The 14607-nt window shown below is 32.6% G+C and overlaps 1 protein-coding gene across 1 annotated transcript; it reads right to left on the bottom strand.

Moving 5' to 3' along the window:
* Positions 1–12069: 12069 nt before the first annotated feature.
* LOC145057142 (YbaK/aminoacyl-tRNA synthetase-associated domain-containing protein) lies at positions 12070–14105 on the bottom strand. The gene is made up of 5 exons (XM_079004919.1): positions 13730–14105; positions 13099–13176; positions 12896–12980; positions 12626–12714; positions 12070–12333 (listed from the first exon to the last, which is right to left on the bottom strand). Exons 1-5 carry the CDS (start codon positions 14000–14002, stop codon positions 12190–12192), a joined length of 669 nt encoding a protein of 222 aa, XP_078861045.1. The 5' UTR covers positions 14003–14105; the 3' UTR covers positions 12070–12189.
* Between the last annotated feature and the right edge of the window lie 502 nt (positions 14106–14607).

Genomic DNA, 14607 nt, shown 5'->3' with positions numbered 1-14607 from the left:
TTGTTGTAGCTTGAGTTTTATTTCGATTTTGGGGGTTTATGTCCAGTTGTTATAGCCCTCAATCAAAGCACTCATCACCGCCGGCCGCCGGAAACGAGCTACACACCGCCAGAGACAACAAACAACAAATTCGGGTTATTAAGCTATCTTGACCTCCGATTTTGAGGTAATTTTTTTGTTTTTTTTTCCTGTGGAATGTGCAGTAACGTGAAGATAATGAAATGTATGATTTTTTTTTCTTTCAATACACCATGGTATATAATTTTGCTCATATTTTGTTTGGTTGATTGATTTTATATATATATATATATATATATATATATATATATATATATATATATATATATATATATATATATATATATATATATATATATATATATATATATATATATATATATTGAGGTATGAATATGTGTTTTGACATGAAAATGAAAATGAAGTTAGAGATAATTTGTTTATGTTATTGTGGTGTATTGGCATGAAAATGAAATTAAGAATGATGTTTGATTTTTTATTTAGATGTGTACATTTGTATGAAATTGAAATTTGATGTCTTAAACGTAAGATGTCCAAAATTGTTGTTTGCATAGGGCTCGATCCTTGTAGTGAGAGGACGACGTGCTTACGCCTTAAATTTCGATCTTTTTCTCGCCTCAACTTTTTTTTTTTAATTTCGCACCATCATCCTGGTTTTTTTTGTCGTTAGTGTCAACAAGGAACTTGGGTTAGCCTTCAACAAAGTGAGCGATAGCGGATGTTTTCAAATCCTTTCCACCATATACAGGTGAAACAAACCTGTTTATATTTGACAAGACTTTTTGCAGCATTAACACTATGGATTTTTAAGGTTTTTTCCTCCTTTCCTCAATATTTTCCGGCCATCCATCTTCCACCAGTTTATTGTATCAATGGGTATGAGATATATATAATTGCGAGACGTACCACAAGAATTGATTATATCTCTCATCCAGCAATTTGCTTTGGCTATGATTTTTGTTTGGAATCTAAGATTTAGTCATGATTTGTATAAAAATTGTAATTTTCCATTAATAAAGTAGTAAAAGAATAAAAGAATATATTAGAATTATAGTTTACCATCTTTTGGTAATTAATTTTAGATATGCCATCAATTGGTAAATATATTTTGGAAACACAATTGATTGATACAAAACTCTATAATCTGCTAAAGGGAAGTTTGCTTATGAGATATACCATTAATAGTGCTTAACGTACATGTAGGGACTATATGTCTGCATAATAGAGATGTGAATTAGTTATCACAACAAAATTTATTAATATGCTCTTCCCCAATCAACTACAGGAACTAAAAATGAGGTTGCCACTATGATCTAAATTACACAATCTACTTTTAGCTTTTTTTTCCTCACTGAATGTCGGCTTTCAAGAACCATAGTTGCTCGATAAATGATAATTGAAAAGTTAACGCATAATTTATCATTACTAATATCCTAAAACGCCAATCATGGGGTAATGCAAAATTGTCATCTAAAACTGAAAACATTCCAAAAAGTTCATACTCCTATAACAAAAGCATCCCAAACCTGGCAACAAAGAGGAAATCAAGTTGACAATAAGTCCTCAAGTTGTTTAATCACCAATGCACTTCTGTTCGATAGTTGTTCTTCTGAAATAAGGAACTCCCTTTTGGTTAATAGATCATCACTACAGGCTCATTATGAAGAACTTTACTAATTAAGATTGTGAAAACAACTTTACAAATGTATAGTTAAAGACATAGAAACATGCATACAAGATAGCTTGAAGGGGACCGGAGTTTAGGACCTCAAAACTTAAGACAAAACTATTTGTTCTAGGTATTTGGATTATGACAACATTTACGACACATGACAAATTAAAAGCTTGTCATTGTTTTAGTTGGTCTCCCTAAAAAATTGAAGTGAGATGGTAACACATTTCAAACTAGAGGGTGATCCATATCAAGTGTAGCCTCAATTTAAGCCAATTAGATGACAAAAAGAGACATTGATGTGAGTATAGTGATGAGACATGTCCCAGGTAACCAAAATTCCAGGACCCTTTTGTGTTCTTTTTGTCTTATAATTATACGTCATGTGGAACATTTGCATGTGCACTGCCTTGTTGATATTCTTGAAAAAAGTTTCCAAACCAATGGATGCAAAAAGGACACATGATTCATATTTGATTAATAACTTCGGTTGTGTAATATGTTTTCTAGTTCCATTGTGATATATCAATACATAAAGTACTTCATCTTAGCATGCCTAAGACTTGGCTCCTTATTATATATGAACATAACGCAAAATATTTGCAAACGTTTGTTAAATAATTAGTCAAGTGATACAAATTATAAGTTATAACTATGATTTGTTGTACGTAAATTGGCAGATTTGCAAAATATCTTCAGATTGTTTCTCTTTTCTATTTCGATTATTTTAATTAGGTAACTGTTGGTAGGGGTGCAAAAAACTCGATCCTTCATTATGATTATTCATATGTACAACAATGCACAATGCCCCTTGACCTTATTGTCGGGAGATAATTTTTAAATACCTAAATCCCAATATAAAATATCAATACCTCCATCCCTAATTGCAGTCCAAATCCCAAACATGCATCTTCTACAAGATTAGGAAGTTGACGAATTTATCATAATTGCGACTACAAATTAATGCAGCTGGAAATTAGAAGAAGCGAGTTGGAGGGTACCAGTAAAGCCGACAATGCTCTCAATTCTTCTATACGGATATCGTTAATAATGTATATGTATCTCTATCCAACCATATAACCAAATTTATTAAATAAACGGGTTGAAACATACTTGTATATTTTTGTTCCAATTTAACCTAGCTAGGATTGTGTCTAGAAGTCTGGTTGATTCATTTAAAATTTTATGTATATATAAAAAAAAAATACATCTAGCTACATATGTTATAAACCCAAATGACCACATCAAAAAAAAATCCAAATGTATCATTAAAATAAAATTATAAGGTCCAAATTATATTCAACTTTTACTTTCAATAACTCGACTAGCTACCGTTTTAAATTTGGCTTTCTTCTTGATCTTTATTTTCTTTCTCATGATGGCTCAACATAACTCCTCTACTTCAGGTTTCCTTGTTAGTTGGCTCGGGATATTGGTGGCCAAGGTGCTAACACTGATTCAATTTCAAATTTGGTGGCTAGAGGCCTAGAGGGTGATTGGTGAAGGAAGCAGAGAAATCACTGAGGCTTGAGATAGACGATTATTATGGATTATGGTTTATTACTCGTAAGCTTGTAATTAAGGGAATGAGAGAAATTATTAAACAAAGACAAGCACACAAGTTTATGAATTAGGTTTCTTTATTTATAAATCCGTTGAGTATGAGAACTAAATATTGATATGGTGATATTAAATTAAATATCTTTCCTAATAAATAAAAATAATTTTGTCACTTTTAATCCTTTTATATATTATGTCATACGTCATTTTGTGTTAATTTAGATTAAATTATATTCATATGTTATTTTGTGGTTTTTTCCATTTTATTAAATTTCATATAATACTTAAAGAAAATTGAAATTGTGTTGATATAATAATGTAATCGGAAACAATATCTTTTAGAAAATTAACATTGTCGAAGAACAAAAACTAGGGTTTGGACCGCCCACGCGATGCTGCGAGAGCTTGTTATATTGAAAAACACAGCTCGACGTGGATAAAGTTTGTGGGAGAAATTATAAGACAACGGTCAACATAATTACTTTCAACCATAGACCAAAATTGCAAACTGCAATGCTATTTCCTACCACAATAATGTTAATTTATACAGATTTATGGTGATGATCTTGAACCAGCATATTTTGATCATATAAAATCAAGCAATAGAACAACTGTAATTACATTCAAACGTACTTTGTTAATCTTTTACCATCTTTAAGAAATAAGAACATAACCAGGGTACTGAAAAATTAGAGGTCTCAATATAATCTTTTGCAAAGTGAACCACAAAAGTATAAAAATAAAGTTTCTATCTTAACAATTATATATGAAGGAGAATGATAAAAATAAAATTTGAAAGTATATCATATTTGGTACAATACTACAAATAACAATTAATAAAAAAATAATTAATGAAAATTAATATTAATAAAAATGAGAACTATAAAAACAAATTATATAAGGGACGAAAAATATAACATTAAAATATAATAAAGGACCGAAACCACGATTTATAAAATACCAATAATATAACTTTATAATAATTAGAGATGAAAACAATTAATTAAAAATTAGTCCAGGGAAGAAAATGTAAATTTAAAAGTTTGCTATAGAAACCATAATGGTTATTTCCAAACAAAGCTTATTTGCATTTTGTATCAAATACTTTAACATTAATAATATGATTTGAGTTTAGTAGTTTTGGCTTTTGAAAAAACAATAGTAATGAATAGTATCTCTCTTAATATATATATATATATATATATATATATATATATATATATATATATATATATATATATATAGAGAGAGAGAGAGAGAGAGAGAGAGGAAGAGAATCAAATGAGAACACCTAAAAGGTTGAGAACACGAGAACAATTCTTGACCAATCAATATATAAGGGCATATTAGTAATTGTATATTTTAATTAAATTAAAATAAACTAAAATTCAATCAAATTCCCTTAAATTTAGGATCAGTTACCAAAAAAGAAATAAATATTCGATTTTTTATTTTTCTTATTAATGGAATATAAAAATCATTTTTACCAAAATTTATTTTAAAACTGAAAAAAAAATCTTACAGAAAACAATTTTTTTTCTCCTATTTCATGTGTTTTTTTTTTTTTGTGTTAAAAAAAATGAATAGAAATCGAACACCAAATTAGTACATTTGTATTCATAAATGATTTTTTTTTCAAAAAACCTGATACTACTCCAATCACAAATAAATATACATCAATTTACAAGTAATCCAATTTCTTTGTTTAATCAATTGAAAATAAAAAGATTGTAAAAATTATCATTTCTTCATAAAAAGAATACCTCTAATCATAAATAAATATACTCATTAACACATGCTTACACTGTTATTCACAAATGAATACAATGCTATTAAGAAATAAGTACCCTGTTATTCAGAATTGAATAAATGAATACCTCTAATTATAAATAAATACATTCATTCACTGTTATTCACAAATGAATACACTATTATTTACACATGAATGCACTGCTATTCATTCACTGTTATTCACACATGAATGCACTGCTATTCACAAATGAATACACTGCTATTCACACATGATAAACATTATCATTAACTTTATCTAATACAAGGCAATCCTTGTTAGTCTCTAAATGAGAATCGAACAATAGCAAGCCAAACAGCCCCCCTCTTCGTTGCGACTGTTGCTGCTTGATTTTTCTCTAGTTTGCTACTACCGGCAACGAAGAATAGACCCAAAAAGGGACTCGCAGGAAATCGATTGCCCCATACACCTGTTTCCGTCTCTCCCTCTCTCTTCTTCGGTCTGGCCAAATGTCAAGGGTACTACCTCCTTCCTTCGCACCTCACAGCCGGATGAGAACGATCGAACCTTCGCTGCTTCTTCACGTCTTCGTTCTTCGGTCTCGTCGACCCCGGAGACGCCTCCCACATCGCGCATTTCTCGACGAAAGATCAGCAGCCACCGGACCCGATTTCCTTTTGCCTTCGTATTTCTTTCTTGACTGCGGTTGTTCGATCGCTTTCTTTTTTTGTTCGATGGTAAGGGTCTGCCATCACTGAACCACCGGGCCAAAAATCTTCTGCCTTTATTTTTCCTTTTCAGTGATCAGTCAAGCACCAAAAGTCAACTAGTGGCTTGTTATTACACTCTATATAACAGAACCTGTGATCAATTTCAAGAAAGAAAGAAGAGAATTTAAGAAGGGTACAATCGATTAAAGAAGAGAAGAGGTCCAATTTCGAATTTTATAATTGATACCATTACCTGTGATTTTTTCTTGTGCGTGGTGTCGATGGAAGAGAAAGAAGAGTTGTATAGATTCGATTTTTTGGTCTGTGATTTTTGGGTCTGTGATGGTGTAATACTGGGTGATGCCCAGATCGATGATGGCGTGAGTTTTATGATGGAGGCGGATTTGTTATAAAACCCTAGAGAGAGAGAGTGACGAGAGAGACGGTGGAATAGGAGAAAGATGAGAGGAAATAGGTGAGAGGGTGAGAAATTATAGGAAATAGATAAAGTTGCAATTCCTATTATGCCCTTCTGATCATTTTAAAGTTACACTTTAATACCATTAGTTTTAGAATTTTTCATAAATAGTCTATTTAATAATAACCTTAGATCTAAGTATTTAAATGGTTCAGATCTGTTCTCGCGTTCTCAACCTTTTAGGTGTTCTCATTTGATCCTACTCCTATATATATATATATATATATATATATATATATATATATATATATATATATATATATATATATATATATATATATATATATATATACTATCTTGGTGATCGATGAATCCTCAATTAATAGACATAAACAAATGAATAGGTCATCAACAAAATTGAACAAAATAATACATGATTAGTGGCTAATTAAGACGATGTTTGGCTAAGCTTATTAAAAATATTTTTAACTTTTGAACTTATAGTTTATTAGCTTATAGCAGTATCAAAATAGAGTTTTTTAAAAAAATGTTTGGATTAATTTATCCGGTTTCAAAACGTTATAAGTTGATAAGTCATTTTTAGTGTTTGGCAAAATGACCAAAAAAGACTTCCTAGAGATTTTGGACAACTATAAGTTATAAGGAGTTTTGATAAGCTATGTGTTAGTAACTTATCAAAAATGGGTTATCCTCGGTTCCACACCGCTATAAGTTGTTTTAAAAAAATAGTGTATCCAAACACTGATTTTAACTTATACCGATATGGAAACCGTATAAGTTAAAAAGCTTATTTTTTAAGCTTAGCCGAACACCCTCTAAAATAACATAAATAGCATGAAGGTGGGACGATTTAAAGTAAAAGTTATATATGAACAAATGAATATATAATCAATATCTAGTTAAAATAAAACAAATAGAATGGAGGTGGTAGGATTTAAGTTAGACAGGGTTCTCAATTTTGATGATAGTAATCAATGTTCTAAAAAGCTCATTATGGTTTTGTCATGGCTCCAAAGATTGTACTTGCCGTCATGTTTTGACAAAATGTCGTCTTAAGTCACAACGCAGGTTTGGAACCCTATATACAAGGGGCTGGTCTCAATCCCGCTTGGTGGTGCCCCTCTGGATTATTGTTGACTCAATATTGATTTCGTGCTTGAGTTGGAGGGCACGAGCCGCGATCCCAAGTCTTGTTCGCATGCTTCCGGAACTTGTTCGTCAACACCAGGTCAGCAGGCACATGCTTCTCAGTACTGACTCGTATGGAATTAGCACAACCCGGCGATCAAATTCTTGGTGGGAATCATCAACTTTATAATGTTTTAATAACGGCTCACTCTTTTTTAATGATATTTTAGCATCTGGGAGTTCTAGCGATTGACTTGCCCGCATCTCTTGCCTTAAAGGTTTCACTGCTCTAACTTCTGCGCAACCTGATTCTCTCTCTGGAAATGAGGGTGCCCTCAATTGACATTTATCATCGAATAAGGAATCCTTCCATGGATGAGAAGGTTGAGTTACAGTACAGACTCCGTTGGCTTTCGCAAGGAAGCATCTCGAAAGTTTCGCAATCTATGGTTGATGCCTCACTCGTCTATTTAGTTTCACAAAATGCTTATTAATGAGATGAGTTGCTAAACACAGTCAAGTCCTAAGACAAAGAAAAGCGTAGGTAACAATTCGTCTACCGTACGAGCACGTCCTTTGTCACCCCCCACCGCGCTTACGGCTCTATACCCCAACCCAACTTGTCATCGGGTACTGTAAACTTCCCCATCATTCTTGTAACTGTCACATGTAATCCGCATTGATCGTTGCCCACGGAGCGGTAACGGGCGGAAAGAGCTATGATAGGAGTCGATGCCTTTCTGTCCCGAAAGGCTAAAAGCAAAAGGAGATCGCTTCAGAGTGTAGGTTCGAATCCTGCCACCTTTCTTATGGATCATCCTGAAACCACAGGATGATGGGAATAACAAAGCATAAATTTTGAAATGAGCACGTCAATATATGAATTGTTTCATTATTTGTTATTTCCGGGTCTTTTCGTTGCATTCACTTACAACAAGAAAGAACCACCAGTGGATATAAAAATGAATATATATATATATATATATATATATATATATATATATATATATATATATATATATATATATATATATATATATATCGTCTTAAATCATATTTTACAAACAATGTGGCTCTCCACAACTCAATAAAGCTTCAGACTTAACATTACCGTCAAGTTACGTCTTATATTATTTAAAGCTTTTGATAATAATCATATCTACGGTGTTTTCTATATATAATAATTGCTTTTTAAAATACGTAGTAGTTAGGAGGGACTGATATTATTAATTAATTGATATGGGGTTAATTACAACTTATGGGCTCATTTTATTCGTAACCTTGCTAAAATTTGATGGAGATTAGGAGGAAGAGCATCCTGCGGCCCGCTATTGTTTCGGCCTCTGAAATTAGCATATTCTTTCTAAAATGGTACTAACCGACAAATAAACAATTACTTAATACAAATTAAATTGATTGGTTTTTATGCTTATAAATGTTTATATCCAATCAAATTATGACAAGTGTCATTATTATATATTTTTTTAACTAACTTATTAAGGTTATATTAGTAATATATCAAATAAAATTAAATTGAATGGTGATTTGTCATTATTTTAATGGGTAGGAATAATTATTAAGGTTATATTAGTAATATATCAAATAAAATTAAATTGAATGGTGATTTGTCATTATTTTAATGGGTAGGAATAATTATAGATATAAAAGATAGGAGGTAATCTAATTTCTCTTCTAATAAATATCCTCATTATTTATAATGAATAATTATGCTATTAAATCAACACTTTTTATTGCAATAAGAAAACTTAAAACATGAGATATAAGGAGACATAAATTTCAAGTTAAAAGAATTTGTCGTTTACGATGATTTATAAATGAAATGTTGTGTTTAAGAGAGGTTTGAGATTGTATATTTGTATGATGTGGTTTTCCAAAAGAAACTGTTTGCGTGAAAAATTGGAAATCTAGTGCGAGTTTTTCATTGTTTTCAACTTGTGTATAGGTTGAAAATAAATTTGCAAAAACTAAAGTTGTGGGGGGTAGGGATGGTCCATTAAGACCCGACGGAGTGCACAGTGACTCCTATTCAAGATATGGATACTAGACTGTCATGCATATGAGACGGATTGTTCTTCTAGTCTACATGGACGGGACTCAACCCCTTACTCTCTTCCTTCTATACCTATTTGAAAGTCAGGAATAGCAGACTTGTTCACCTATTTCCTTACTAGAGCAGATACTTGAGGACATAATGCAGCCCGTGAGTGCTCGAGGGAAGGCATACGGGACCCTTTCCCGCTCAGTGGAACACCGCACCGGGACTATGGGAACGTTAATATTGGCCAGCGATTTTGTTTTGTTTTGTTTTTTTTGTTTCATTCTAACCATTAAAAACGGTAATAGCGATTTTGTTTTGTTTTGTTTTGTTTTGTTTTGTTTTTGTTTCATTCTAACCATTAAAAACGGTAATATATAGAAAAATTAACATTTTTTTACTCAACAGCTAAATATAGGAAATTGAGTTTTTTATTTTTTTAACCATCTACAACATCTATATATATACACACACTTTAACCTTCAAACTCACACCTCCTATCAATTTATTTCTACTTTCTTCAAAAAAAAAATGAATCCCGACAATCAAACTCAAACTCCGATAGAAGGAAAAAAGAACAATGTTTCAAGTTCAAACATCCTAACTCGAAACATTTTCGTTGTCGATTCATCTCAAGGGATTTATCGTCCACAATCCGATGCTATCATTTAATCTCTATTACAATTCCAATATCAAAATGTTAGGTAATTTAACTCGATGCAAGTTTCAAATATTACTCCAAATATGTTATCAAACTTTGTTGCTTCTCTCGATCAACTTTGTCAAATCAACCCCAAACTCAAATTTCACTCTTTCAATCGCAAACCCAAACCTAAACACAACCCTCTCGATCTCAACCACAATACTCAAGCATCAATTAGTCGGATGAAAAGATTGTACGAGAAACTCACCCCCCCCCCCCCCCCCCCCCTTAATGACACAAAGGAAAACAACAAGTGAAGGAGGGTGTCGCATAACCGGGAAGACAGAAGCCGAAAGCATGGACTCCACAAGAAGAGATAATTGCGGTAAAAGCTTTAGTTGACATTTTAGAGGATTCGGCGACGGGAAATGCACAACTGAGGGACCATTTTTGTCTTCGAATTCTTGAGAGGTTTTGCAAGGATATGGGAAAAGGTGACGAGTACCGTACAAATCATCAATTGAATTCAAAGTTTCGGGAAATAGCGAAGGTCGTTTCAAAAATGGTTGGGTTGTACAACAACCTCAAAACCCAACGGAAAAACGGCCAAGGAGATGAAGGAATACTTCAGGAAGCTTTGCATTTTTTTCTAGAGGAAGTACGAAAGTCATTCAAACGATTGTTGGAAAATATTGATTAAAAGTCCTAGGTGAAAAATACGAGCAAGACTTTATACTTGAAGTACAGCAATCAAAGCGAACAAAAATTAGCTCTAGTGGTTAGGGGTGCAAATGAGCTGAGCCGAGCCCGAGCCTGGCCAGGCACGGCTCGGGCTCGTTTAAGTTTTAAGAGGCTCGAGCTCGGCTCGATTCGAGCTTCTTGTACTGAGCTCGGCTCGAGCTCGTAAATAATTATACAAGATCGACTCGGGCTCGGGCTCGGCTCGTTTTTTGTCTTACTTGCCTAAATAAGCTTAAGTTCGGCTCGAGCTCGTTAAGAGGCTCGTTTACTAATATCCTAAATTCCTAATCCACAAATATTTTAATATATAAAAAAATTAGAAATTAGATTATATAAAGGCTCGTTTAGGCTCGTGAGCCTAATCGAGCTTAGTGACATAAGCTCGAGCTCGTTCTCGTTTAATAAACGAGTTTAATATTAAGCTCGAGCTTGGCTCGGGCTTGTTTAAAATCGGTTTCGAGTCGAGCTTTTAGCAATCCAATCCCGAGTAGCTCACGAGTAGTTTGGCTCGTTTGCACCCCTACTAGTGGTTACACAACTTCCTCCGATGCTCAGGTCAATCTAGATTGAAATGATGACGAATTCAAACTAGAAGAAATTGTCCGACCGATTGGTAGGGACTAAGCAAAAAGGAAGGGCAACAGGACTTCTTCGGGCGCATAGGATTTCATCATGGACGTGGACAAAATGCAAAAAATGACAATGACATTTGATCGATATAATCTTAATTTCGCTGAACGTTTGACGTTTGACAAAGAAAAAGAAGCCGAAAAAAGGAGCGCGTGGACAAACAAGAAAGGGAAAATATGAGGTTTCTGATGGAAAATACCGATCACCTTTCAGGACCGGCTCTCGAGCTAGTTTTGAAGAAAAATGAGCAGATTATGAAAAAATATTTTCCGTGATGCAAGCATTTAACGATGTGTTGCTGTAAAAATTGGAATGGAGACTTTTACATAACCCTAGCGTTGTGTAGGTTATGTGGTTAAAGCTATGATGACAGATCCAGTGGTTTTGAGCATTTAGATAAAACGGTCAAAGTATATGGTGTTTAGACGAAAAAATTTGGAAATATTAATCAACTTCATAAGAGAGCCACTTCCTCACTCCACCTTTTGAATAAAAGGTGGGTGGTAGAGTAAACACGATATTTTTATATTTTAGGTTGGGTCGAGATTTATCATCCCTAAATATATATTTCTTTTTGCATGATAATAGCAGACAAGATCATGTGATTCGTGTCCTTCAATATATATATATATATATATATATATATATATATATATATATATATATATATATATATATATATATATATATATATATATATATAAAAGATCAAATCATAATTCATACATCATTTCGTCAAATTAGTTGATTACAAATGACTAATGGGTATAAAAAATAATAAAAATATAAAAACCAACAAAACATCTTTTGCTTCAAAAAGTTCAAGAACCACTACAATTCACAATAAAAGGTTTTGCAAAGTTGATGAACTCCGATGTTCTAATTCCAAGTTTTAGATCAATTTCTCCCCCACCCAACCAAAAAAAGTCCGGATTAAGCTTTGCAATAGCTTCATCTAAAATAACCTGACATTATTTCCCACAAAAATATTAGAATAAACTGCAAGAATGGTCCCTGTGTTTAGCAAAAAATTGTCAATTCAGTCCCTTGACAAGAAAAAGTTGGAAGCAACGTCCATTTGTCAAGGAACTAGATCCACAATTTTTTGTTAAACACAGGACCATTCTTGCAGTTTACTTAAAGAATTATATAATCATAACAAAAAAAAATATTTGATTTTTTATAAAATTTGCAACTTGCAACATTGTTAAATAATTATACACAAAAAATATGAAGTTTTATAAAATTTCTGCTTACCGGAATGTCTGTTTTCATGCCAACACATGTTACTCCATTGTGTTCAAAACCAGTCAGATTGTGTGATATCTCTTCAGGAGCAAGTCTCACTGCAAGGGTAAAATGGTCATTTACTTACATGTGCTGCTTATTTCGGTATTCAACAACTTTTCATTTCTGTCATTTACAATGTCACTCTATAACAGCTCTCAAATAAACAGTCATTTGTTATTCAGCATCCCTTGTAGACAGAAGGGTAAAATGGTCATTTTTAACATAGATGTTACTTACAGTTAAATCTCTTTTTGGGTATCTTGCCATTGTTGAGGGTATAAAGGAAATTTTTTACATTTTCAGCACTAAATCGAGCAGTGTACTGCAATAACCAAAAAAAGATAAAGATAAATAGAGAGCATAGTAGTTTGTATTATTGCCAACAAAAAATATTATTAAAAAATTTATAAAAAAAAAATAATAATAATAAAAAACAGCACCTGAACAACAACAACATAGTATTTTGAATTTTGGCGGTCACTGCAATCAGTAATATTGGATGCAGCTTGAGTATTTACCTGCAAGGAGAAACAAGATTTTTTTTTTTAAAAATGCAACACTTTAAGAAGTGAAATTAGTCAAATAAGTTATATTCAAGTATTATTGATTAGAGCTCTAATTCAAGATCATGCATACTTTAAGAAGTTAAAGAATCACAAGCAGAATCAAATCAGAATATAATCATATAATCTGTTGTTCAGAGTTTGGGATATTAAGATCAATTTCACCCTAAATGATTAAAACATGAAACACTGATCATTGCCACTTGAAGTCACAATAATCATCTTAGAGGCGCATACGAATTGCCCTTATGTTAGTGATTCTTGATTACAAACTGTATGTTCAAATACCAATATCAAGTAAACTTTTTTCTGCAAATTGTTTGGCATTGAAAGTGAAAATTGCAAACCTATGGAGTATTTGACTCAAACACATACGGTTTATTACATAACCAATCAGAAATTCGAACATGAATCAATTAAATTCACAAAAGATAACGCATTCTACCTTCCGAAAACACCAAAAACACAATACTGTTAAAACAAATGGAATCGGTCAAATTAGTAGTACCAGGACAATGCTTTTACAGAGATGATGAATAGAGGCGGCGCCAAGAATGTCTCTTCGAGCTTCGAAGGACCAATCGTAGTAGTCGGAAGGAACGCGCTTGAATGAGAAGTCTTTGACGCCGGCGTCGAAAAGGAGGGCGGAGAGGCGTGCTTCGGTGGTCGTGGGGAGATCCTTATTGGGAGAATTGTTGGATGGAAGGATTGAGAGCTCGAGTTTTGCAATTCGATGGAGGATTTGGGTCTGTAGTCTCTCCAGCTCCGCTAACTCCGACATTTTTGTTTCGACAAATCCGTTTGCTCGATTCTTTAGGTTAAAATTTGAAGGCTAAAACCATGTATTCCTGCTCACAAGAAAAAAACATATAAATTATTTTTTTCCACATGATCAATTGTTAGGAAAAATCACAAAAATAAAAAATGGTGATATGGAAATGGTTTTTGTCGGAAAATAAATAAATAAAATAAGTGTTTTGGTACCGAGCTTTTAACTTTTTAAAAAATAACTCTAGAAACTTTTTAATTTTTACTTTAAACAAAAAGTTTTGAATCTAAAATTTACTCTAAATAGTTTTATGGGACCTTAACTTTTAGTTTTAAACTAACTTTATACATTTAATGTCAAACATTTATTTTATATAAATAAAAGTTACAACTTTTGATTATTAACTATCAACTATCACAGCTACCAACTTCTAGTTAGTTTTGTCAAACAATCTCTTAATATTTCAATTTTGATGCCTAATTTCAAAACTTATGATGTATTTTGTCCCTCAGGCACGTAACCCTTAGGTGCCCTACACATCAAGGTTATTTTTCTTTTTTAGCTATGGTATATTCCCTTAGGTGCCCTACACATCAAGGTTATTTTTCTTTTTTAGA

Source organism: Lactuca serriola, chromosome 6 (genome assembly GCF_051521515.1).
Source record: "Lactuca serriola cultivar US96UC23 chromosome 6, Lser_US96UC23_V15, whole genome shotgun sequence".
NCBI classification, from domain to species: domain Eukaryota; kingdom Viridiplantae; phylum Streptophyta; class Magnoliopsida; order Asterales; family Asteraceae; genus Lactuca; species Lactuca serriola.
The sequence above is the reverse complement of the archived record's forward strand: the minus strand, read 5'-3'. Positions and strand labels throughout refer to the sequence as shown.

Bases quoted from the DNA above. Each gene is read 5' to 3' on its own strand.
- LOC145057142 (XM_079004919.1), bottom strand. From the start codon at position 14,002: ATGTCGGAGTTAGCGGAGCTGGAGAGACTACAGACCCAAATCCTCCAT. The intron at 13,177-13,729 runs GTACTACTAATT...TTCTCCTTGCAG, and splicing joins TCTGTAAAAGCATTGTCCTG to GTAAATACTCAAGCTGCATC. The intron at 12,715-12,895 runs GTAAGTAACATC...TTACCCTTGCAG, and splicing joins ACCCAAAAAGAGATTTAACT to TGAGACTTGCTCCTGAAGAG.